The sequence below is a fragment of the Harmonia axyridis genome, chromosome 2 (assembly GCF_914767665.1).
Source record: "Harmonia axyridis chromosome 2, icHarAxyr1.1, whole genome shotgun sequence".
Lineage (NCBI taxonomy): Eukaryota > Metazoa > Arthropoda > Insecta > Coleoptera > Coccinellidae > Harmonia > Harmonia axyridis.
Window position 1 is genome coordinate 21,737,752 of NC_059502.1, and position 23,762 is coordinate 21,761,513.

The window sequence follows — 23,762 nt, forward strand, 5'->3', positions numbered from 1 at the left end:
TTATATCTATTCAAATCACTCACTTTCTTACTTCTCTCTTTTTCTCAGCCTCCTCTAGAAGTGCCTCTTTGAAACCCATAACTATTGAGGCAACCCTATTGTGAGCAGCTTCAGAGTTGCCAATCATATAATCCCAAGCAGTAAATAATTTCCAAGAGAAAATGCACTCATCGTCTTTTTCCGATAGTTTGGACATTCTCGAATTTTTAGCCATTCTGAAAGAAGAGGTGTGAATATCAAAATACTCATCATTTTAAGAACAGAATATTATTTTTGTTTCTTCACAATTAATCTTATCTTACTTTCTCAGAGTGGCCAAAAAGCTGTAAGCATAAACGACCAAACCAGTTATAAAATACGCCAGGGGGAGTCTGTATCCTTTCTTATTATTATCACTGTTAGTATACCATCCGTAGAATAGAGGTGATATTTCAAAATAACCTTTGAAATCCCATAAAGTGAGGAAGTTCGTGGAAGAATATTTTTCTTCTGGTAAAATAACTTTCCTATCTCCTGCCTCCTTTGGATTTGCTGTGATCAGCTGAAACAGTTCTGAATGAAGTTCCTAAATACCTAGTGATCTGTAATGGTTACAATCTTAACTATATAAGAAAGCACTAACAACTCATTCATAATAAGTAGGAACAAAAAAATTTATATTCAAATGTTCCATTTAATGCTTAACTATTAGTTATGCCAACGAAAAATCTTGCAAAAATTGAAAATGAGGAAGCTGCAATTTTCTCTGTCGAATAAGATATTATTCGACAGATTATATTATATTAAAACACAATTTTTTGTCATTATAAATTAAAAAGCAAATTTTGAAAACACTATTCTGAATTTGTGAATGAAATCTATGATTCTGAAAGGATTGGAGTTCACTTGAGGCAAAAGATTTTTGTATTTTAAATAATAGTTTATTATTTCCTCTAATTTTTACTATTAAAAATGAACTCCGGAACTATTCAAGACTAGTAGAATGTTTAAAAAATAACCATCTTCAAACGACAAGAAAGGTAGATAAACAATAAACCGATAAGGTTGAAACAAATTTTATATTTGATGGTTTCCCAAAAACATATAAAAGACAGAAAATACCAGACAAAAAAACCATTAATAAAAAGTAAACGTACAAACTTGCAGCAAATATTTGTGTTTTGAATGGATTTAAAACTAATATGGTTGAGTTTAAAAAACTTATTGACAACCAATATTTTGATATTTTTTAAGATCAGGAAAGAGAATGAAACATTGTGTTCATTAATTTTTTTCTGTGCATAGATAATTAATTGCAAATATGAAAAATGTTTAAGGTTTTAGAAAAATAAATAATTCCCTATACTGATGGGCCGATGGACGATTATTTTTTGATGGAGTGTATTACATAGTTGGTATTTCCTTATGAAGAAAATTAATTTTCCAGGGGCTATTGACACTATGTACCTATCCGCCTGAAAGTCAAAATTAAACAAACATGTTCGTATAAGAATTATAATTAGTAAGTAAGAAATATAAATTATAAATATACAAAACTTAAAAATTAAATAATTGTCATAAACTATCAGCCATCGTAGTCTTAGTGTGAATATAAGGTACTTCATCAACAGTCTCCAAGAAGTAAACCCCTTGAGGTATACGTGGACCTGCAGCTATACCCATTGGATAACTATTGACTTCTTCAATTTCTCCAGTAACATATTTATTCCAAATACTGAATGGAAATGCCTTGAAAACATATGGGTTTTTTATTGAAGCTGTCCAAAATTCTACTGCTCTCATATGACTGCACAACCCTGAAATAGAGAATCATTCGAATACATCGTGAAGTATGGCATCTTTCTGCATAAACGTACTGAGAACGTTTAACATTAGAGCGCAAATTTGCTTGGAAAAATTGGTTAATGTCTGAAATTAATCATAATACCATAATATTTGATGGCTAACAGACAATTTTTTAATTCCTCTAGCCAATGAGCTAATGGGGAACTTTCAGCTTCCTCGGTATCTCATTGGTGAGAATGCTGGGCTAGTGATTCGAGGATTGCGGGTTCGATTCCCACTCGAGTAGGTACTTTTTTCTGAATTAAAAATTGTCTATCCTACAGGAGTCGACTGTATGGGTATTTCAAGATGAACAAAATCCAACAAAATAATAAAGCAATCAAATGATATACAGGGTGTTCTGATTTGTTTCCGACAAACTGGAACGGTTGATAGATCACATCATTTTAAGCAAAAAAGTTCCTATGAACATGGGTCCGGAAATGCTCCGTTTCCGAGATACAGGGTGTTAAAGTTGAAAAAGTAATTCGCGTTTTCTTAAATATCTTTCGACTGATTTCAAATAATTGCATGAAAGTTGGTACATAGGGTTTTTTGAGGTGAGAAATTCAAATTTGTGGTCGATTTGGTTGTATTTTCTAGAGGGCGCCACTGGCAATCATTTCGTCCCCTCTAAACCGAAGCAACTTTTCTGTGCTACCCTGTACGTCATTCTGGACTAAAAAAATCGATTCCCCTGACTTTTCTAGTTAAGAAAGGTATAACTCAAGTTGCTAGGGGCAACCGTTTCAGAGAAAAACGCGTTTAAAGCCAAATCCATATTTTTGTAATCTCTAAAACATGTAGAAACAAATTTGTAATAATTTTAAATTAAATATTTTTTAGAAGTAACAATTTAGAACAAAACAAAATAACATAATAATTTTTAAAGAAGGTGTTCGAAATGTCCACCGTTCTGTTGAATGCACAAATGACATCTTCGAATGATTGATTGTTTTACATTCAACAATTGTTGCGGCAATAGATTTAAAATGACTATACACAATGACAGATTTAAAGTGTGTTAGGTTCAGATGTCATTAATTATAATTATAGTTAACTAAGTTAACAGCTTATCAACAAATACAGGAAAATGGTATTGGTTACCAAAGGCCCGAACGAAGCATACAAAGAAGAAATCATCTACAGAGAAATAGGATTTTACAGACCTTCGAAGAAAATAAAAACTCAGTATTCGTAAAGCATCTCAACAACGCAATATTTCAGGAAACAGAATATTCAGAACACTTAAAAAGAACAATTACATAGCAAACCACTTCTACTTATTAGTGGGCAATTAAAATCCGCATGCATTTCGCCTTAGAAATTTTCAAAATGAATTTAAATTTAATATTTGAATAGGAATAATTTCATGAAAGGATGTCGAAGCATTCAAAACATATTAAAGAAAACGCGAATTATTTTTTCAACTTTAACACCCTGTATCTCGGAAACGAAGCATTTCCGGACCCATGTTCATAGGAACTTTTTTGCTTAAAATGATGTGATCTATCACCCATTTCAGTTTGTCGGAAACAAATCAGAACACCCTGTATATTGTGTTTCCCCATTTGGTAATTTCCGAAATATGAAAGGCAACCCTAGTATTCTACACTACACTTCTTTCTACTTACAGAATGTACATCCAGGCTGATGCATTCCTCCATTAGGATAGTAATCCACATGTCCACACGGTGAGATCATACCCAAATAGTTGCCATTTGTATGGATGACATCGACGAAAACAGCATCATTTGGGTCAATCACTTCATCTGACGATTCCATATGAGGCCATTCGTACAATGGTGCAGCAGGATCAAGGCCTGTTATCCTCCCTACTTGCTCCCTCGTATGTTGTCCTATGTATGCGGAGGTCATGGCTGATATTTGGGCACCCATGCTATGTCCAATGAAGTGTATGTCGGACATCCTAAGTCCTTTCATTTTATTCAAGTACAAACAGAAATTGCCAACTATTCTTGCAACAGTTGGGCTATGCACTCTGGCTTCTGTGTAGAGAGTACGAGCAAGAGGAGCCCAGTCGACAATAATGACGTTCCATACTGATTTATTTGCCATTGCTGAAATTAATTGGTCATTTATTGCATCAGTTGATTTTTCTAAACATTTAGATACCATACCTGGTGTAACAGGATCATGGTACACCCCCGGTATCTCCGTTAGTTTTAAAGGTAATAGATTGAAATTAGGGATATCCCATATACATAATAAGTGGCACTTTTTGACGTAAGCCACCTTAGTAAATTCTTAGTATCAAAATAGAACAAAATAATTGTATTTTCTTATTTTATTTGAGATGTAATTTTGATTGCATTGATCGCACATTTTATTACAAGGTATGGATAAATTCCTTATTAATAGTACTAATAAATGGTACCACGGTACCAATATGGTTCCATTTGAAAAAATTGAGTTTTAACCAAAAAATAATTACGATGAACTTTATAAAAAACGCAATTTAGTATTTTTGACGAGATTTCGATTTTTCTAGTATTAGACGGGTCAATTGGAATAAATCGGAACCATCATGGCACACTTAAATGGAAAACTAAAAATTGATTTATAAAAAATTTCGACGTTTGAAATGTCACTTTTGTGGTATCATTGGATTCAGAAAATTATGCACATTTTAGAAATGTAATAATATACAGGATGTTTCATTTAAAAATCGAAAGTTGGTATCATTTCCGGTGAAACCAGAAGTGAAAAAAATATCTTTTATAGATCAAAAAGTACCGATTATTATGTATATGGGATATCCCAAATTTCAATCTATTACCTTTAAAACTAACGGAGACACGGGGGGTGTACCATGATCCTGTTACACCCGGTATACCCAGGTGCAAAAAAAGCAACGAGTTGATATTTGATATTTTAAGTCTCATAGTTTTCTTATTTTTGATTTTCAAAAATTTTCAGTAAACTGTAAATAAATTATTAATTTTAACTTGTCCATTTAATATTTCGTTGAATGATCGTTGAATCGGGATCGGATTTTGCATCGAAGGAATAATTATACAGGGTGATTCACCGCGATGGCTCATTATACGTTTATGGAAAACGAATTATAATATTGTGTGGAAGATTTAGGTGCATGTTAGGGTTTTAGACAATGATATTTCTCCCTAGAATATTTTCAGATCCCTAAAACTTCCGGTTATACCGGAAATAGACTACTACTTTCTTATTTCAAATGGCATAGCCAGTATATTATTGTATCATTGGTGGATAGCTTTTTTGATGACAATTTCAGCAACATGCCATACCTTGAGTAGAAACTCGACAGTTTATGAGTGTATGAGTTAATGGGATTCTTATGAAAAAATGGTGTTGACGAGGACTCACATCTTTTGGAATATTTCTGCAGAAAAAGTTTTGTTCAAAAAAACCTTTTTCATTTTCGATTCTGCAAATCCGTAGTATTATAACACTGTTTGTGGTTTGGGCCAAAAATGTACAAGGTGTTTATCAGAAGCTGAAGACCACGAATTGGACAAGTCAATTTCATCAAAACTCAAGATTTTTTAGGTAGAACCTATATTTATTGTTATTTCAGTCAATTCTACGTATAAAAGAGGGGGTTATTTTAGCAAACCCTAAAATACTTGAATACTTGAAGAGTTATTGTGAAAAACTTTAAATGAGGAAAATCGAAATCTGTAACTTTGTGGCATAATCTGTAAATTCCACAGACTACTCCACACAGTTAGCAATTTCGGCTTTCCTCATTTAAAGTTCTTCCTCAATAATTTTCGAAGTATTCTTTAAAGGTATGGGGTTTGCTTAAGTGACCCCTCTCTTTTCATACGTAGAATTGACTGAATTAAAAAGAAATATAGGTTCTGATTTGAAAATCTTGAGTTTTGATGAATTTGGATTGTCCGAGTTTATGATAATCTGACAAACATCCTGTACATTTTTGGTTCAGAACGCAAACAATGTTATAATACTACGTATTGCACAAACTTTTTCTGCAGAAATATTCAAAAAAATGTAATCCTCAACGCCATCATTTTTTTCACAAGAACCCCATTTACTCATGAACCGTTGAGTTTTCCACCCATGGTATGGCATATTGCTGAAATTGGCATAAAAAAATGATAATGCTCATTGTCTCAAACCCCAACATGCAAATTTTCCGAACAAAATTATGATTATTTTTCCATAAACATCTAATAGGCCATCGAGGTGAATCACCCTGTATAGACGAAAACAAATTCAATCTTGTGCAAAAATTCGTATTGAGAGCATCATCGAAATTCAAGAAAAACATTCGAAAAGAAATCGTCAAGATTTCTGTGACTACAAATCTGGTTGGGTTGAATTTTGCGGATATACATATGCAAAGTGTTTCAAAAGAAAGATAATATTTGTTTATATTAGAACCTCGTACACGTTTCCGAGGATTATCGAAATATCAATTTAATAAGAGGCATGATTACCTTCTCTCATCTCTATCATCCAGGGTGTATCCTTTCCATGGGTCCAACCATGAATGATAATTGCAGCCGGCCTATCAGCATCGTATCTCGATTTATTCAGGAGATCATTGTCTCCTACCACCAATTCATCCGCTATGCCAAAATTCGAACTGCAAATTGATTTTACAGAGGATGACAGTGCCTGAATGAATTATTCAATGATAAAAAATAACTCGAACTTACCTGTGATAAAGAAAGAAATGAACGGAATTTTCAACCATTGACTGATTGAATTTTTTGTCATCGAATTCTGGTTCCCCATTTTTTAACGTTTCCACTTCAATATAGCAACTATAACAGGACAGTAGTATCAAGAAGTTCCTCATATTCACCTTGAGTAATGTAGTCCAAACTGACGAAGCAAAACTAATTTGGTCAAGAATTTTCTGTGCTTATTATTGTAAATCTACCGATGTTATTCTTGATAAATAAACAAATCGACTGGAAACATATCGTATTATGTGCAATGAATTTTCTTACGATATTTCCCAATAATGTTTGATAATTATTCGACAGAATGTTCCTTTTTGGAAATATGAGAGATAGAGTATGCAATAGAGGAAAGAGAAGATTCGATTTTAAAAATTCAGTCACCTAGTGATAACATGCTGCGAAATCCGAACAAACTAAAATTTATAAATTTGATTTCTTCCAATATAACTTACATGCCCTGAACATTGTAAACGTATTTCCCGAATATAATTCAATGAGCCAATTCATATTATTTTTCCAATCTCTATCCTCCAAGTACCAAGAAGAAGAATTCTCGTGTTCAAGACAGAAACAACTGGCATTCAATGAAGTTCAAGAACGAAAAATTTTCCGAGAGCCCCCATACAGTGGCCCTCGAGACATTAAAATTATCAACTTATTAATTCTCAAGATAATTATCAGTAATGAGATTCCATTCAGCTAGCGAGATATCCAATCAGATATTAGAGGTTTTAATCATTTTTTCTTACCTCCGGAACTGTCACAAAACACAGTAAAATTCCTGCGATTACAATGTTCACCCAAAATAACCATCTCAAAAATAAGAAATAGGAGGCAACAACAGACCCAAAATGTGATTCAATCTCTTTGATTTTCTGTTCCCATGGGATGAACCAAGTAGATCTGTTGCTAACTTCTCTACGAAATTTTTGCCAGTTCTAGAACAGAGAATTCATAGAAAATTAAAGAGATACTCCATCTAAATCCAGTGTATAAATATAAAAAATTTTTTCATCAATCTTATTAGATCATAACAACGATATTTAAATATTATATTTTCATCGAACAAATTCAAACAATTCAAAATAAGAATTTTCATTTCGACCTTGAAATAATTATTTTTATACATCATTTATATATCATCATTTATCGATGATTCTTCTAACTCACCTTCAAGAAATAAATGTAGAACCTTGCTAACCTGTCCTTTGTTGAACCACTATGTGCCAGTCTTTCTTGAAGAGCACCTTCATGTTTTTTAATGTAAGCCTTTGCTTGAATCACCAACTTCAGTTTCTTTCTCATATCCCAAGGTTGCATTTTAACATATTGCAACACTTCTTTATGAATTTTGATATTCTCGAAAATTTGGTCTTGAGTTGTTATTTGTGCCGTATCTTCAACGGTTATTGCCGTGCTTCAAACATAAAGAGTGGATAATAAAAATAACAATAATAAATTTATTTGGCATAAAGAATTTAAAGTATTACAAAAAACAAAAAGAATCATTATGCAAGATGCAAAAATGGCGAAGTCCAGATGAGGAACTCCAAGAGAACCTGAACTTCTCAACCAGAGTCTTTTTTTCTCAATGTAAGATTGCTAGATATCATATTGAATTACTATTGAAATTAATTTATTCATCTTGAGAAATGTAAACAGACAATTTTTTATGTTTTATTTTGATTTCTTTGTAAAATTATTTGTATTCGAACTGTGATTTTAGCTATTTCGAAACTTTTGACAAAATTGCTCCTTAAACTTACTCTCCTGAACTGGTGGTAAAAACTGATGATCTTCTTCTCTCATTTCCACTTGAAGGTAATACATCTGGTGTGTATGGCGAACTCGCTCTTCTACTATCTCTTCTTTTCTTGGAACGTCTAGTAGAGGCTCTTCTTTGTATTATAGCATTCACACTTGCTGAGTAATCTTCTTCATCGGAGTCTTGTACAGTTGCTGATAGCAAAAACGAACATAATTTCTAACATAAGCTTCATCAATAAGGGAGGCTTATTATTATTTATAACTTTGAAACGAAGCTCGAAGAATATTACCTTCATTCAATATCATGGTGCAATTTTACAGGTTTTAATTAATTTACAGTTTTGAATTCAATTGGTTGATTTTCAGTCTTCTGAATTCATGGATCCAATTCTAATCTATATATTTCAGGTTAATGTTTAATTATTTCCCACATACTGATAGTGAAACCTCTAAGAGAACTACCGAAAGCTTCAAGCTGAGTTAGCATACAATTTTTCATATCTTTGGAAGCACCGAAAATGACAAATGAAGGATCACTTTAAGGCAAAAAATCCTAAAAACATTGGCCCGCAAACGCTTTGTTTTTGCCAAGCTTTTTTCTCATAGCTGGTTCCTCCCACAAGATATTCAACTTAAATTTCGCATAGATATTTCAATTTAAATATTTGGCATGTTATTTCGAATGCAAATATACAGGGTGATATTCTTTCTGGAATTGGGGGCGCTTCTTTCCTCCACACCTTTTTTTGGGGGACCATGCAGCTGAGAAACATATAAAAAGAAACTATTTTCAAACAATTCTCTAGTAATCCTCAGGAAAATCAAAATTTTCTAAATATCCGGTTAGTAAGGAGAGAAGCATAAATTAATTGGTACTTCTTCAGCCAATATGTAACGAAAATTAACAAAGATTCGATGAACATCTCAAAAAATATAAAAATATATAAGTATTAGAAACACCCTCTATCTCTAAAGAAGGCCAATGTTGTCCAAGGATTCTCTCATTTTTCTTTGTACCTCCAATTTAGGAACACCTCATAAATCCAAAAATATAGAACGGAATTTTGTGTGCCGAAGGACAATCAATAATAGGGTTTATTATCAGTAATGAACTTCAGTCAAAGAGCGTCTTCAAACTGTGGCGAAACAAAAAGTTGTTCCAAGACGACACAAAGTTGAGCTGGATGCTGATGTACATTCAGAATTGTTACCAGAAGATAAAACAGTAGGTACATAAAAACTGTTACCTAAACATTGCGGCGTTTGGTGGAGAAATCTTGTCAAAAAAAGAAGATTTAAGAAAAATAAAACATGGCTTCTATAACAAGATAACATACCATTTCGATAACAAAGCTGCCAAAAATTATACTTGTCATTTGGTAGTTTTAATAGGAACATGTTACCTCATGTGCTACAAAAGACCAACTGGATTTATAAAGGAACTAAAAAGTAAATCATTGATCATCTAACACAGGAAAATAGAGTAAATATTTGAAAGAGCAACTAGATACTTGAAGTAACTTGAGATTCTTTTTTGGGAATCTAAACTTGTAACTAAATCCTTTTGAAAGTATTCTTGGTAGCTAAGCAGATGTTTCTGGAACTCAATTAGATGAATTTCTATGAACAACTACCGTATTCACTTGATATGGTAGTATCCGACTTCATTTTTACTTCCAAAATTCAAATTACAAATATTCTTCGCCATGTGTTGATACTCATATTTTTCTGGAAGAATCTTACTCCGAAGGCGATACAACAAATTTGAATAAAAAGTATTCCTAGAGATGAGCGTAGACAATAAAGACATTGGTTTTCGATTCTCACCTGTCTCATTTGGCAACTGTATATTCTCCATTATCGACACCCTCGCTGAGTTTTTTCTGGATATTACCCCCTCGACGTCATCGGCAAAAGTTACCGACACTCTATCCACATTCAGCCTTGAAGTCGAAGGTCTCCTTGAAAATGAAAAAGGAAGCAATCATTTATGAAACTTCAACTTCAAATCCGTTTTGAAAGTTTGACGGCGGAAGCGTCAATCATTTCTTGAGTGCAATCAAAGCGGCCAAGCTTTCGGAAGGAACTGGACTAGCATGGCATCGAATTCAACAGAATCGTACGAATGGAAGAATAATAATTCAATCTGAAATGTGAAAAAGTGGCCGAACACGCATTTGTTCAATCTTGACCGCACCTCTTGAACACACGGTTAATTCTTACCTATGTTTTTCGATTAATGCCACCACTGATTCTCCCTGATGAGTCCTAGCCGAAATTTGATTAGTGCAAAGAGAATGCCATGATTACGAAGCAATTTTCATCACATGCATTGTGGAAAATTCAAATGGAATAAATTCATTATCTTGGTTACTGTACATATTTATGGAAAATCCCGAAACACGTCAAATTTTTAAAATGAGAAACCTACCTTCAACCCCCTATCATTTCCATTTTCATTGCAAAAATCAAAATAGAAAAATAAAATAAAATGACTAGAGAAATTTGGTACAATATCAAAAACTGAAATTTAATACAAAATTAAGCAAAAAAATTATGAATGTTAATGAATTGTTCACCGCTAACGCTTTGGCAACCTCCTAACTTCAAATAAAATTTTCTTCCAACATTATTCAAAATCTCAGAAGTGCCAACCTAATCGTAAGTGTTAGTTAAAAGATCGAATACCGCTTGCGATTAGATCAATCACTTCTGAGATTTTGAATAATGTTCGAAGAAATTTTTATTTGAGGTTAGGATGTTGCCTAGGCGTTAGCAGTGAACAATGCATTAACATTCATAAATTTTTTGCTACAATTTGTATTACATTTTAGTTTTTGATATGGTACTGAATTTCTCTTGTCACTTATTCTTTCTTTTTTCGGCGTATTGATAAGTGAATATACTACTTGACAACGTGGTATAATCGTTTTGGTGTTTCGCCTCCTGCTATATTGTGAACATTTCCATAGTAACATTTTTAGACGTTCGCCAAAAAATAAAAGTCAAGCTCAGTGAAATGTCATTGAATTATCAAAATGCAGTGCTTTGATTATAGTTATTGAAATTAGTCGTCATATAATCGTAACGAATGCCACTCGAGCATAGACAATATATTTAGATTGTACGAACCTCTTCACTCGACGTAGTTCGTGAAACACCACTCGAGCTGCACTCTCGTGAATCGGTGCATAATCGAATATTGTTTATGCTCTTGTGATATTATAACTGAATATAGAGGTTTTATTTGGAATATACCGCTATCTGGGCAGCTGTCTCTTCTGATACTGCCATTTTTTGACATTTGACAAGTAAAAACTACGTCGTTACTAAAAATGGAACGACACATGCTTTAGAAAAATGGTGAAAATTTTGCAGTCATAGTTCGCAAACTAAAGTACTTTTAGGTCATCGTGAATCACCTCACAACTGGTGGTAAAGTTTGATCTGTTGGGACTAGTTAGTGATGTGAAAAATCGAAACCGTCTGCGTCACTCAAGAACAACTGAAAATATAGCTGCTGCAGCCCGTAATATTGACGAAAACAAAGGTTTGTCGATTCCTCGTCGATCTTGGGGAATACTCTATGATTTTTTTTTATGGCCAGAATTGGAGAATGTTGATGTGGACGACTTTTATTTTCAACAAGACTCCGCTACATACCACAAGCAATGAAGCAATCGGAATTTGCAAGAAAAGTTTGCTAGCCGTGTTATTTCACGAAAAGGTGATCACAATTGATGACCACCGAGATATTATGATTTATCACATTTAGACTTTTTTCTTTGGGGCTACGTTAAAGATAAGGTCTATGTCAATGCTCCATAATCCATCAAAGAGGGTCTTGAAGTTATCGAGGCCATACAGTCGCGAATGTGATAATTGTTCATGGAGAATTTCATGAAAATTATATGGTGTTGAAACCGTAGCCGTGGCCGATATCGTTTTTCATCGTTAATGGCTTACCTTCTTCATAACAATGACATTTTTTGTAATATCAAAATGGAACTTCTTATTGAGAAACCCTTTAGGTAGTTTTGAGAAGGATAATGAAAGGTATCACTCTTGGTTTATTATTTCCTTAAAAGAACCTTTGAAATTGTTATGAAAAACTTGTTTCAACTCAACATTTTATGGAATGCAATGTGTAGGTTGGGTTAACATTAAAAATTACTAATATTAACAACGTACATTTTCAATTGGTCGTTTTTTTAACTTTAATGAGCATATTCTGACTGAGGGTTCCGTACCTAAATATAGCCATTCAACATTTGGTTTTCCAGATAAGTTTAGAACTGCCAATTCGATTGAAACGAAATATTGTACTTATGTATTTATGAAAGTACTATTCTAAGCTTAATGCATGAACCAAAAAAAATATAAATAATATTTAAAAAAAATAATAAGCCAATATTTCCGATATTGAAGATATACTAAGAGAATCTAAATCTTCGTTTACGATTCCGTTTTGACGTCGATTTCTGGGACTTCCTCTATATACCTAGAATAGCAATATCGGGCTACTTGCAGAATTTCACGTCGATAGTTTTCTCAGAAAAATAAAAAATTCAAGCAGAATATGGAAAAGACATGAGGAATATACTGAAGCATAATGAGCATTCGACCGCTCGTCCATTCATACGTGAATTGCGTCCTTGGAGATCAAATTACCTATACACCGTGTCCGTAAAGTATGGAACAAATTCATTTTTAGCTAAACAGACCATTTCAAGAGATAATCCTGGAACATGTCGATTTTTTTTATTTTAATTTACCGTATTTTAAAATAATAATAATAATAATAATTTTTTAAATGGAACAGCCCCATTTCCTCTCAATTTTCCGATTACTCTAGCTGAGCTAATTCCAAAAATGTATCACATGTCAATTCCAATTGGTACAGGTGGACAAAAATACAATAGTTTTGTGTGCGCTCAAAAAGTAACGCGTAACATTCTTTATTAGTTAAATTAACAATATTATCAAAAATACTTATTGTCTAGCGAAAATTTGTTTGAATGTAACATCCTGTAGTTTGTTACATTTTTAGATTAATAAAAATGTATAAAATAAGAAATAATTTCTTTCATATTCTGTCTGCTATAGACCACAAGTATCAAACATGTTTGGAAACAGCTCATTTCTATTAACCAAAAAATGCAACAAGGGTGTTACAATCAAACCAATTGCCGCTAGACAATAAGTATTTTTGATTATTATCAAAAATACTTATTGTCTAGCGGCAATTGGTTTGAATGTAACACCCTTGTTACATTTTTAGATTAATAAAAATGAGCTGTTTCCAAAAAATGTATCACATGTTGATTCCAATTGGTACAGGGTGGACAAAATACAATAGTTTTGTGTGTGCTCATAAAGTAACGCGTAACATTCTTTATTAGTTAAATTAACAATATTTTGTTAATTTAACTAATAAAGAATGTTACGCGTTACTTTATGAGCACACACAAAACTATTGTATTTTGTCCACCCTGTACCAATTGGAATCAACATGTGATACATTTTTTGGAATCAGCTCAGTTAGAGTAAACGGAAAATTAAGACAAAATGAGGGTGTTCCATTCAAAAAAAATGACGATGGCGTCATTACTCGAATGTAATTCACCCTGTATATTAGATTATTATTTTAAAATACGATAAATTAAAATAAAAAATCGACGTGTTTCAGGATTATTTCGAAAAATGGTCTGTTCAGCTGAAAATGAATTTGTTCCATACTTTACGGACACAGTGTACAATGAGATATGTGTGTTGCAAGATCTACTCGACATCCACACGAAATGAAAATAAACAAAATTATTATTTCTGAAAACGACTTCTAATAAAGCTCTATAATGATAAAAGTCTATTTGAACATTAAATCGTATCGTCAAAAAATAATTCGGTCCAATTATTTTGTATCTTATATCTTTCTTGAAATTCAAAATCATTTCTTTACAAAGGGGGTTTTTTTTTCGAGGTATATAACTTTAAATTGGCATTACTGTTCAGGATGGCGACCGATTTAACAGGTGTCAAGTGATTCATTCTCAGTTTGGTTTGGCAATTCATCATGAATAGACTCACGCCTGAACAACGCTTACAAATAGTGCAATTTTATTTCGAAAATAATGCTTCTGTGCGGAATACGTATCGCGCACTACGTCCATTTTATTTTGTTTAGCGATGAAGCGCACTTCTGGTTGATTGGCTACGTCAACAAACAAAACTGTCGCATTTGGAGTGAAGCTAATCCTCAAGTGTATGTCGAAACACCGCTTTATGCCCTTTATGGGCTGGTGGAATCATTGGTCCGTACTTCTTCAAAAACGATGATGGCCCGAACGTTACAGTCAATGGTGATCGGTATAGAGCCATGATTACTAACTTCTTCATTCCTGAATTGAACAACCATGATGTCCAGGAGCTTTGGTTCCAACAAGACGGCGCAACATGTCACACAGCTTGTGCCACAATCGATTAATTGAAAGACACGTTTGGTGACCGCCTAATTTCACGTTTTGGACCTGTGAATTGGCCTCCAAGATCTTGTGATTTAAGACCGCTAGACTACTTTCTGTGGGGCTATGTAAAGTCATTAATCTATGCCTTGACCATTTGGAAGACAACATTCGCCGTGTTATTGCCGATATACGGCCACAAATGTTGGACAAAGTCATCGAAAATTGGACGTCCAGATTGGACTACATCCGAGCCAGCCGTGGCAGTCATATGCCAGAAATCATATTTAAAATGTAATGTCACAAGATTATCTTGCGGATAAATAAAATGAATGTCAATCGAATTATCCATCGTTGTTTTATTGCACTTTAAAGTTCTATATCTCTAAAAAAACCCCCATTATTTTATTAGACTTTAATCATAATATGAATTTTCCTCATGAGGAAAAGCTATTCCTATTTTGCAGCCCTGAGCAATGCTGATGCTTTCAGAACGAAGCTGTTTAATACCTAATGGACGATAATTACCAGCAACCACTCCTTGGCAGAAAATTAATAGATTAATGATTATTAATGTGTCGTATAGCGTGTTTGAAAGCTGATAAATTACAAGATTGCCGAAAGTATATGGGAATTTATTCGGAACAACAAGAATTGAAACCTTTAATCAACAAATGGTGGCATGGGAGGATGTTCAGTATAACGCAAATAAAGTTTTGCTTTTTGTTGACGAAACAAATATTCCAGTAATCGCCACTCCCTTGAGTAGAATGAAATAATTCTGATTACTACATATATACAGGGAGACATGAATTTAATATAGTTTTAGTGGAATTTGATGATGTGTTATATGACTCACCTACGATTATTACAAAAATTAGGTAGGAGGATTCTTACAATTGGATAAAAATTTTGAGTACAAGAATATCTTTATAGAAAATTGATAGTACTCCACAATAATATTCAATATGAAGATTTAAAAAAAAATCAATAGCGAAATTGTTTTCCTGAATATGACACCCTCAGGTGAAAAAAAAAGCGGCAAGTGGATTTGAAGTATCATTTTTTATTATTATCTCAATTTTCAGAATTTTTTCAGTATACTGTAGGCAAATTATTATTGTTAAATAATAATTTTAGGTAGGTAAAATTATTATTGTTGAATAATAATTTTACTTACAGTGTACTGAAAAAATTTTGGAAATTGAGCAAAAAATAAGAAAACTATGAAACTTCAAATCAACTTGCTGCGTTTTTTTGCACCTGAGTGCAAATTCAGGAAAACAATTTCGCTATTGATTTTTCTTTCAAATCTTCATATTGAATGTTATTGTGGAATATTTTCAATTTTCTAAAAAGCATACTCAACATTTTGTAAAATGCTGGTTTATAAGACACTATCGTATAAAGGATTAATCAGAAGTTCGCTATAAAACCTTGATTTGAAAACAGGCTGTGGAATAATTTCGTAGTTATTTTTTTTTCAAATTATCAATTTTCATCAAGATCTATTTCTTTTCAACATTTTGTCTTTTGGTTCATGGCTTTAAGTACACTCGTTCATTTTTAAGAGAGAAATGAACTTGTCATAAACGATTGACTTTAAGGAATGAAATTTTCCTCAAGATGCTACTTATTCGAAACCTAATCGACAGTATGAGCCGACGCGACGTTTGGAGGCAGTAATAAGAGTTAGAGGGGGTACTACAAAATCTGAATTTAAAAAAAACGTTTCTTCAGATTATTTACGTTACAGTTGAATTGATTTGTTTTGAAGTTTGATTTTTCACTTCAATTCAAGTTTGCATGAATGAAATTCGAATTGATGGATTATCATTACTATAACTTAACAACACTTTCTATATATTACTATAACTTAACTTTCTTTCTCATTGGTAGACTCATAAACTGAGCTTTCGCACTGATATTATTACACGATGAGCAATGCCTAATCCTCAAAATTACTTTTTTTTTCTAAAATTAAAATATAAATTACTATATCTCAACTCTATCGGTTTTGTGGTCACGGATATATTGGGTAATTTTTTCAATATCCTTAATTAATTTCATCTGGTTCACTTTCGGCATTGCGTGCACGAAGCTTGAAATTGTTATTATTCATATAAATATGTAAATTTTCATCCCGATCGAACTTGCAGTTTTGATATTAATTGGAAAACAAACTTTTGAATGCCAATATTTACGGAACCCTTGTTGGATTATACCCATTATAACAAACTCAACCGCTAGAGTTGAGATCTCTGAAAATTTCAAGTGTTCTAGTTATTTTCATCCGGTCGGCTTCAAACTCTATAAGGAAATTCTCAAATTCACTACGACTTCGTCATCGGTGAGTCTGAATTCATAGTTTGAGACCATTCCGTGTTCAAAATTCGACAGTTTTAGATAATGAGACCTGAAAACACGTTTCGATACATGAATACTTAAATCAAATTTCTCGATGCACAACAAATTTCAAAGTGGAAAACTTCTTAGATCCTCAGTTTTTATTTTTGGCTCTCGAACGATTGTGTTCAATACACCGCGTAGTGTACTCTCGAATGGAATGTGCTAAAGACTAGAAATGGTAAGGATAGGTCCAGGGTCCGAATATTTGGGTTGAACTCATTTATGAAATAGATCCATTAAATGGTTCAAGGGCGGATTTACGGGGGGGTAATGGGGGTAATTACCCCCTCCATGAATATCGAAACCCTGAAAAAAAGTTACGGAACTTGCTGCACATAAAATATATATCATGCAATAATTTCAAATTACTAATTTCCCAAATATTACAATCAATGACAACTTCCTAAATACGTTATAAGCAAAAACCCTTCAGCACAAATTAAACTGAAAAAACGGGAAGCCTATAGCTATTGAAGTTTTCGAAATATCGCTCGATCAGCCAGAAAACGGACCAAGTGATATGAAATTTCGTTTTCTCAATAATTGAAAAAATATCCAAAAGTTGTAAAATAGGCGCAGGAATGTTTATGCGAAATTAGGTGAGTAACATTGAAAAAAGAGTTTTTTTTATCATCAATGAGTAAGATTGAAAAATTAATTTTTTATTTAATATCGAAATAGATTCCTGATGTTCTTATTTCACTGAACATTTGTAAGAATACAAAGTCATCGATAAAGTGACAATACAGCTTCTTCACGGGAATATTTTTACAAGAATATACTGATCTGATTCGAATTTTTGCAATTATTTATCGAAGAAATGCATCGATGTCGGAAGATATAATAGGAAAGGAATTCGTGAGGTGTCAAGTTCATGAAGAAGATGCAGTATAATTTTTTTCAATTCGTATATTTCAATTTGAAGATTGATTCATTAGAAAATAAACGAATTTCAATGCTTTGATTGGCTCGATCTTCCATCCATGGAAATCCATTCTACTCCGAACTAAATGACTGTTAAAGCTTCTGCATATTTTTATTTCGAATAACTACATTGTAGCGAAAAAAAATTGTATTCATACATATAATAAAATGTAGAAGTGGAATTTATGTTATTTTATTTTTAAATTTTAGCGCAGTATCCTTCTTTCATGATTAGTTACTGATGAAAAATTTCTATTTCGAAAGAATGGATTTATAATTTTTGTAAGCGATTTGGTTTCTTTGAAAAAAAAATGTACATATTCGAATCTGATAAAGGAGATTGTGTTGAAGAATCATGTGATTCCATGTTTTCATTGGATATCACTACCTGCAGGCTTTAACTCTAGATTTGGGTTCACTGCACTGAATTAAATATATTGAAGCAAAAATTTACAAGCGAAATTTCGTGAAAATATAGGCTATAAGTACCGGGTTTTTCACCATGATTAGACCCCCCCTTTAACTTTGTTACTAAACGACATACAAAACAATGTTTCGTACAAAAGTTTCACGGAATCGACTAGTGTTTTTCAAAATGATTTCAAAAAATGAAACATATACGGAGTGAACAACATATTGATTGCAACTTCAAATGGAACACCCTATATATTTTTCTATATTTGATCTGAGTACCACAGAGTTTCGAATTTAAGAACCACTGGCAAGCAAAGTAATCAGTTTTCAAGTGGAAGGCTGCAATAATTGAAAAGGCCTTTTTTTGAGTTATCTCGTTGGCAACGATATATGACATACGTTTGTCATTGAATGAAACTACTCATCAAATATGCACTACACAGAAGCGTAAAAAATTGAAATATTTTCACTTTATGTGAAGAACTATAAAATCTACAAGGAGAGAATATATGGAGTTGCATCCAAATCATCGAATTCCAATTTATAGTGAAAAACGTATGTCATATCGTTGCCAACGAGATAACTCAAAAAAGGGCTTTTTGAGTTATCGCAGCCTACCACTTGAAAACTGACAGGTGGTTCTTAAAATTTGAAACTGTGTGAAACTATAAGAGAGATAGACCAAATATATGTTATATATTCGAAGTCAGGGGAAAAAGAGCTAGTCAAATATAGAGAAATATATAGGGTGTTCCAATTGAAAAAATGAAGTTGCAATCAATATATTGCCCACTCTGTGTATATTTCGTTTTGTGAACTCATTTTAGAAAGCACTAGTCGATTTCGTGAAACTTTTGTAGAAAACATTTTTTTGTATCTATTTTAGTAAGTTGAAGGGGGAGTCAAATTATGGTGAAAAACTTGGTACATGAATACGGTATTGGTAGGTAGTATTAAAACACACTATTTTCTTAATTTATTCTTTGGCGATCGATGTCGGTTTTCTATTCTAAAAAAGATGTGTATTTTTCAGCTGGCCTGAGTGCGCAAATTCTGCTCACTTCACACCAGTGATTTCTTCAGTTATTTTACAAATTTTTGAATGAAATGAATGTCCTGAATCATATAACCTTTTACCAATATAATTTACATATACTTTTTGACCCTCTGAATAGGGATGACCCAGTTAGAAACCCTAAAGACCTAGTTACCCGAATTCGCTTCTTAACGGTAGGATTGGGAGTTAGGGGTGTGCTAACTATCTTTGAATAATGCTAATGATTAAGTTTCAGAGTGAATTGAATGTTAAAAATATTAATTTTTTCTTTGATAGGCAAAAACTTGTCCACTTACGTTGATTCTGCCATGGCCAAACTTGATTCCCGAATTAAAAAAATCACTTTATGCATTCAAAACTGACTAATATGTGTATGAGTTCAGAGTCGGTTATGATGAACATGTATATTTGCTGGGTTTGAATGAAGAATTCCAGTTTGATTCCAGAGTTACGGGCTAGAAGGTAATGTTCACGCGATAACTGGGAAAATGATATGTTACTCGCAATATCATACACAAATTGAGTTTTCCGCCTGCGTTTATTTTATATACCAATTAGGCAAGTGGAAATTGGACACCTGGGATATTGGAACATGGGTGATAAGTTTTCCATTACGGTAGTAAATGAGAGGCACGTTGAAAAAATCTGTTTATGGGCTACAGGAGGGTGTAAATTTCCATTCTCCCTATTATCGGATTTGGAAACAAACATTAATTTTATCGGACTCGGGTTTTTTCTGTCCTTCATTTTCTCGACTCTATTGTTTACCATTTGATTTGTAAATGTCGAAATATTAGGTTGGTTTTTCCATAAATTCATTTAAATAATAATGATAAAAAGAGCTAAGTTGGTGGAGCACTGGACTAGTTATTCGGAGGTTGCGGTTTCGAGTCCTGCTCGAGAAGGTTCTTTTTCCGTCTGCATGCCATGATATTATTTTCCTTATATTAAATTCACAGGTGCTAAAACCATTATATAATAATAATGTTTCTTTATTTAGTAAAAATTACTAGTTATCGTTTAAGTAGTGATGAAAAGAACATAGTAGATACTCGAATAATTTTTATATTATGTGCTACTTATTAGAGGATCGAAAACGTAACCGTGGATTACGGATTCACGGCTTGACTCGATATTCAAGCTTATTTATGTGCTCGAATTCAAATCAAGTCAAGTATTCATTTATTACGTAGGTACTTGAAAATCAAATACATTCTATCAAGCAACTTGATTTTTAGCAGATACATCTTGCGAAAAATACTTTTATATATATATGAAACCTAATATATACAAGAACTCAAAATATAAGCTATTTTATTGATACAAAATCTTTGACCATTTTAGCCAAGTTTGGAAAAACGTTTTCTAGCTCCTCCACCATTATAAAATATATTCAGAACTGTCATCAGAACGTGGTTCAGTCAGGAATGTTTCTATTTTATAACGCCCAGCCATTTCATTTGCTTGATAAACAGGAGATTTCTTGAATCAACATGCAACTTCGATGTCAAACTCACCTATTTATCCTTTGAAGATGATTATTTTGTCTAAGCGCGCTCAAGTTTGCAGAAATATCTGTCGTGCAAATCGTGCGTCTACAGCTCAAGTAATATCAAGTATAGCTTGATATCAAGTCAAGCAATGAATCTCTCAAATCAAGTCAAGTCAAGTTCAGGTATGTAATTTGTCATGTGATAAGTCAAGTTTTTGGTTAAAATATCAAATTACTTGACTTGATGAATCCTTTATTACGTTAGCATTACATCAAAAGTATCCAATATTTTTCCTATTTCCTTATTTCTTGATCTTATTAAACAATCCAGTCGAATTCCCTGAAAATCTTATGGAATCAGCAGATGTTGAGTGAATCCAAATTTTAGACTTCGCCAGGCAACACAAAATACAAACAGAATGATTGCGGAGGAGAGCGAAAGATTTTAGAAATTTACACTATTCAAGGCAGTTTCGAAACAATGCTTGGTTTATGATTGGAAGCCATTCTTCATTGTGATTTGTCTGATTCGACCGATTCTCTACTTTAATTAATTTGTATAATAATAATAATAGTTTATTAAGCATAAACATTGATCGCAGAGGCATAAGCCTGTACGCGATTAATAATTTACTATTGTACAAAGACCTACAATAGCCAATGAGCGGATAAAAATAAAAAATGAAAAAAATTAATCTTTGCTAACACAAAAATAAATCAGAATTCTCCCATACTTCCACATAAGGATGAGAAATTAAGAAAAAGTAAGTAAGAATCTAACAAATCAAGGAACACCAGTACTACATATTATCCAGTAACGTATGTGTTTTAGGTACTGCCCCGAATCATCTATCAAGGATTGATAAGCAATTGGAAATATTGTCTGTCTTTTTCATTCACTCAGACTTTGATTCTACCTTTTCGTTTTTTAGTATTTTGTATCTCCTTTATTTCCTTTGGAATCTCGTTATAAATGCGGATGACTCATTCAATTTTGATGAAATTTTCGGTGTAGTAGGTACAATCAAAGTAAACATTGATGCATCTCCGTTATATGTATAGCTGAAACAGTTCACTTGCATTATGTTCCAGAAAGGCAAGCTTGTCATCATTGTCATCTACAAATTGATACCAAAAGTATATTTTTAACGGTATTTTTGAGTTGAAAATTTTATTTTCTATATGCGACATGGAAATATCTGCGAGAAGTGTGCTTAGTGGCAGATATTTTCATGTCTTGTATATAAAATTTTTCAACCCCAAAATAACGAGAAAAAATTCACTTTTAGTAACGATATTGTAGATGACATAAACTTGCTTTTCTTTCTAGAACAGACAATTGAATCAATTTTGAATTAAAAAATTATATTAAAATTGTAAAAAGGAACAAATACCCACATTCTTGTCCCTAAACATTTTTTATTCATTCGAAGGTATGTCATTGGAAATTATGAATCGAAATTCAATATTAAGGTATTCATTTAATATTGAAGAGATAATGGAAAATGAGAAATTTCGGAAATGCTGATTCTTCTCAAGTACCTACCTTCAATTGGTTTTTTATCAGTTTTCTTATCTATTTCACAAAATCACCCTGAACTACTTTTATTTTTTATTTCAGGTCAGACATTCGAAAATGATTATACCCAAATTTCATGGAAGTGTATATCTATGCTTTAACATTATATTTCAAATCATAGAAATTTTAATAGACTACATATGTTGAAAATTAAACTTTTCGATTGGTTTAAAAATTTTAAATTTTTCAGAATTATTGTTTAATGATCGAATTCGCTCGTATATTACATGTTTCTTGTTTTTCACAAAAAATGAAGTCAAATACTTAGAGCTTAAATAAATCAGATATTTAGATTTCGTATTCAATTTAAAATTATATCAAATTTTTTCATTTTCGTTGTCGACAATATTTTACATTTGTACTGTAAAAGGAATAGTCAGAAACTAAACTCATTTCACAAAATCAGTCATTACAAAAATCCAATCCACAGATATGTTTCAGAAGATAAGTTTCAATACCTTTTTTGAAGTTATACAAAGAAAAATTTTGATTACATCGGGTAAAATTCGTTATTATAAGCCCAACTTTCTAACAAAATCAGGTGCTTTTTAAGTTAATAGTTGATTTGCTGAAGCAATGTGAAGCATTCTGTTGTCTTCGTCTTGCATTCACTCGCATGATATTCTTTAAATTTCATGATTATTTATATAGATTCTTATGGATATAAATTTGAATTTCCATAATTTGATTAAAATATTGCCTTCTCTGGAACAATTTATTTCTTCTAGTGAATATGAATGTCCAGAATTTTTTTAAATGTATAGCCGTAATATTATTATATATTGGATTATTTTGGCACCTAGATCTTGAAAGACTCATCTTCAAATAACTATGATTTATTATTATTCAGTGCTGACTTTTATGAAATCAATTTGAATATTTATAATTTTTTTAATCTCGCTCTTATCTAATACTTTACTATGTTATAAGGATGAAGTGCACGAATTCGTCTATAATCTAAATTCATATCTAAAGCATTCAAAATATATCTGGACTCGGGAGATTATTCATTTCATCAAAGATGTACCTAACTGAAAAAAAACTTTAACTATATGGACCAATTTTTTTATCTATTTGATAGATTTTCACAAAATCCATTCAATTAATATTGAATATAAAT

At 32.3% G+C, this 23,762-nt stretch overlaps 2 protein-coding genes across 2 annotated transcripts in view; both read right to left on the bottom strand.

The window, feature by feature from the left end:
- LOC123672069 (transmembrane channel-like protein) overlaps positions 1-20,056 on the bottom strand; it is a 28,648-nt gene extending 8,592 nt beyond the window's left edge. Inside the window, exons 1-7 of the mRNA XM_045606045.1 lie at positions 19,868-20,056; positions 10,134-10,267; positions 8,306-8,498; positions 7,710-7,956; positions 7,289-7,477; positions 303-541; positions 24-215 (exon numbers count right to left, since the gene is read on the bottom strand). Of these exons, the coding sequence (XP_045462001.1) occupies positions 24-215; positions 303-541; positions 7,289-7,477; positions 7,710-7,956; positions 8,306-8,498; positions 10,134-10,267; positions 19,868-19,923 (1,250 nt within the window). The 5' untranslated portion in view covers positions 19,924-20,056. The remainder of the gene's footprint in view (positions 1-23; positions 216-302; positions 542-7,288; positions 7,478-7,709; positions 7,957-8,305; positions 8,499-10,133; positions 10,268-19,867) is intronic.
- On the bottom strand, positions 1,371-6,711 carry LOC123672077 (pancreatic lipase-related protein 2-like). Its single transcript, XM_045606061.1, has 4 exons — positions 6,510-6,711; positions 6,288-6,436; positions 3,459-3,905; positions 1,371-1,796 (listed from the first exon to the last, which is right to left on the bottom strand). The coding sequence occupies exons 1-4, from the start codon at positions 6,650-6,652 to the stop codon at positions 1,555-1,557; spliced, it is 981 nt and encodes a 326-aa protein (XP_045462017.1). The 5' UTR covers positions 6,653-6,711; the 3' UTR covers positions 1,371-1,554.
- Positions 20,057-23,762: the final 3,706 nt, after the last annotated feature.

What these genes read in the sequence shown, in the direction of transcription:
- LOC123672077 (XM_045606061.1), bottom strand. Translation starts at nt 6,652, where the DNA reads ATGAGGAACTTCTTGATACTACTGTCCTGTTATAGTTGCTATATTGAA. An exon ending in CATTTCTTTCTTTATCACAG is followed by an intron (nt 6,437 to 6,509) that starts GTAAGTTCGAGT and finishes ATCAATTTGCAG; the next exon opens with TTCGAATTTTGGCATAGCGG. An exon ending in TCAGCCTGGATGTACATTCT is followed by an intron (nt 1,797 to 3,458) that starts GTAAGTAGAAAG and finishes TCTCTATTTCAG; the next exon opens with GGTTGTGCAGTCATATGAGA.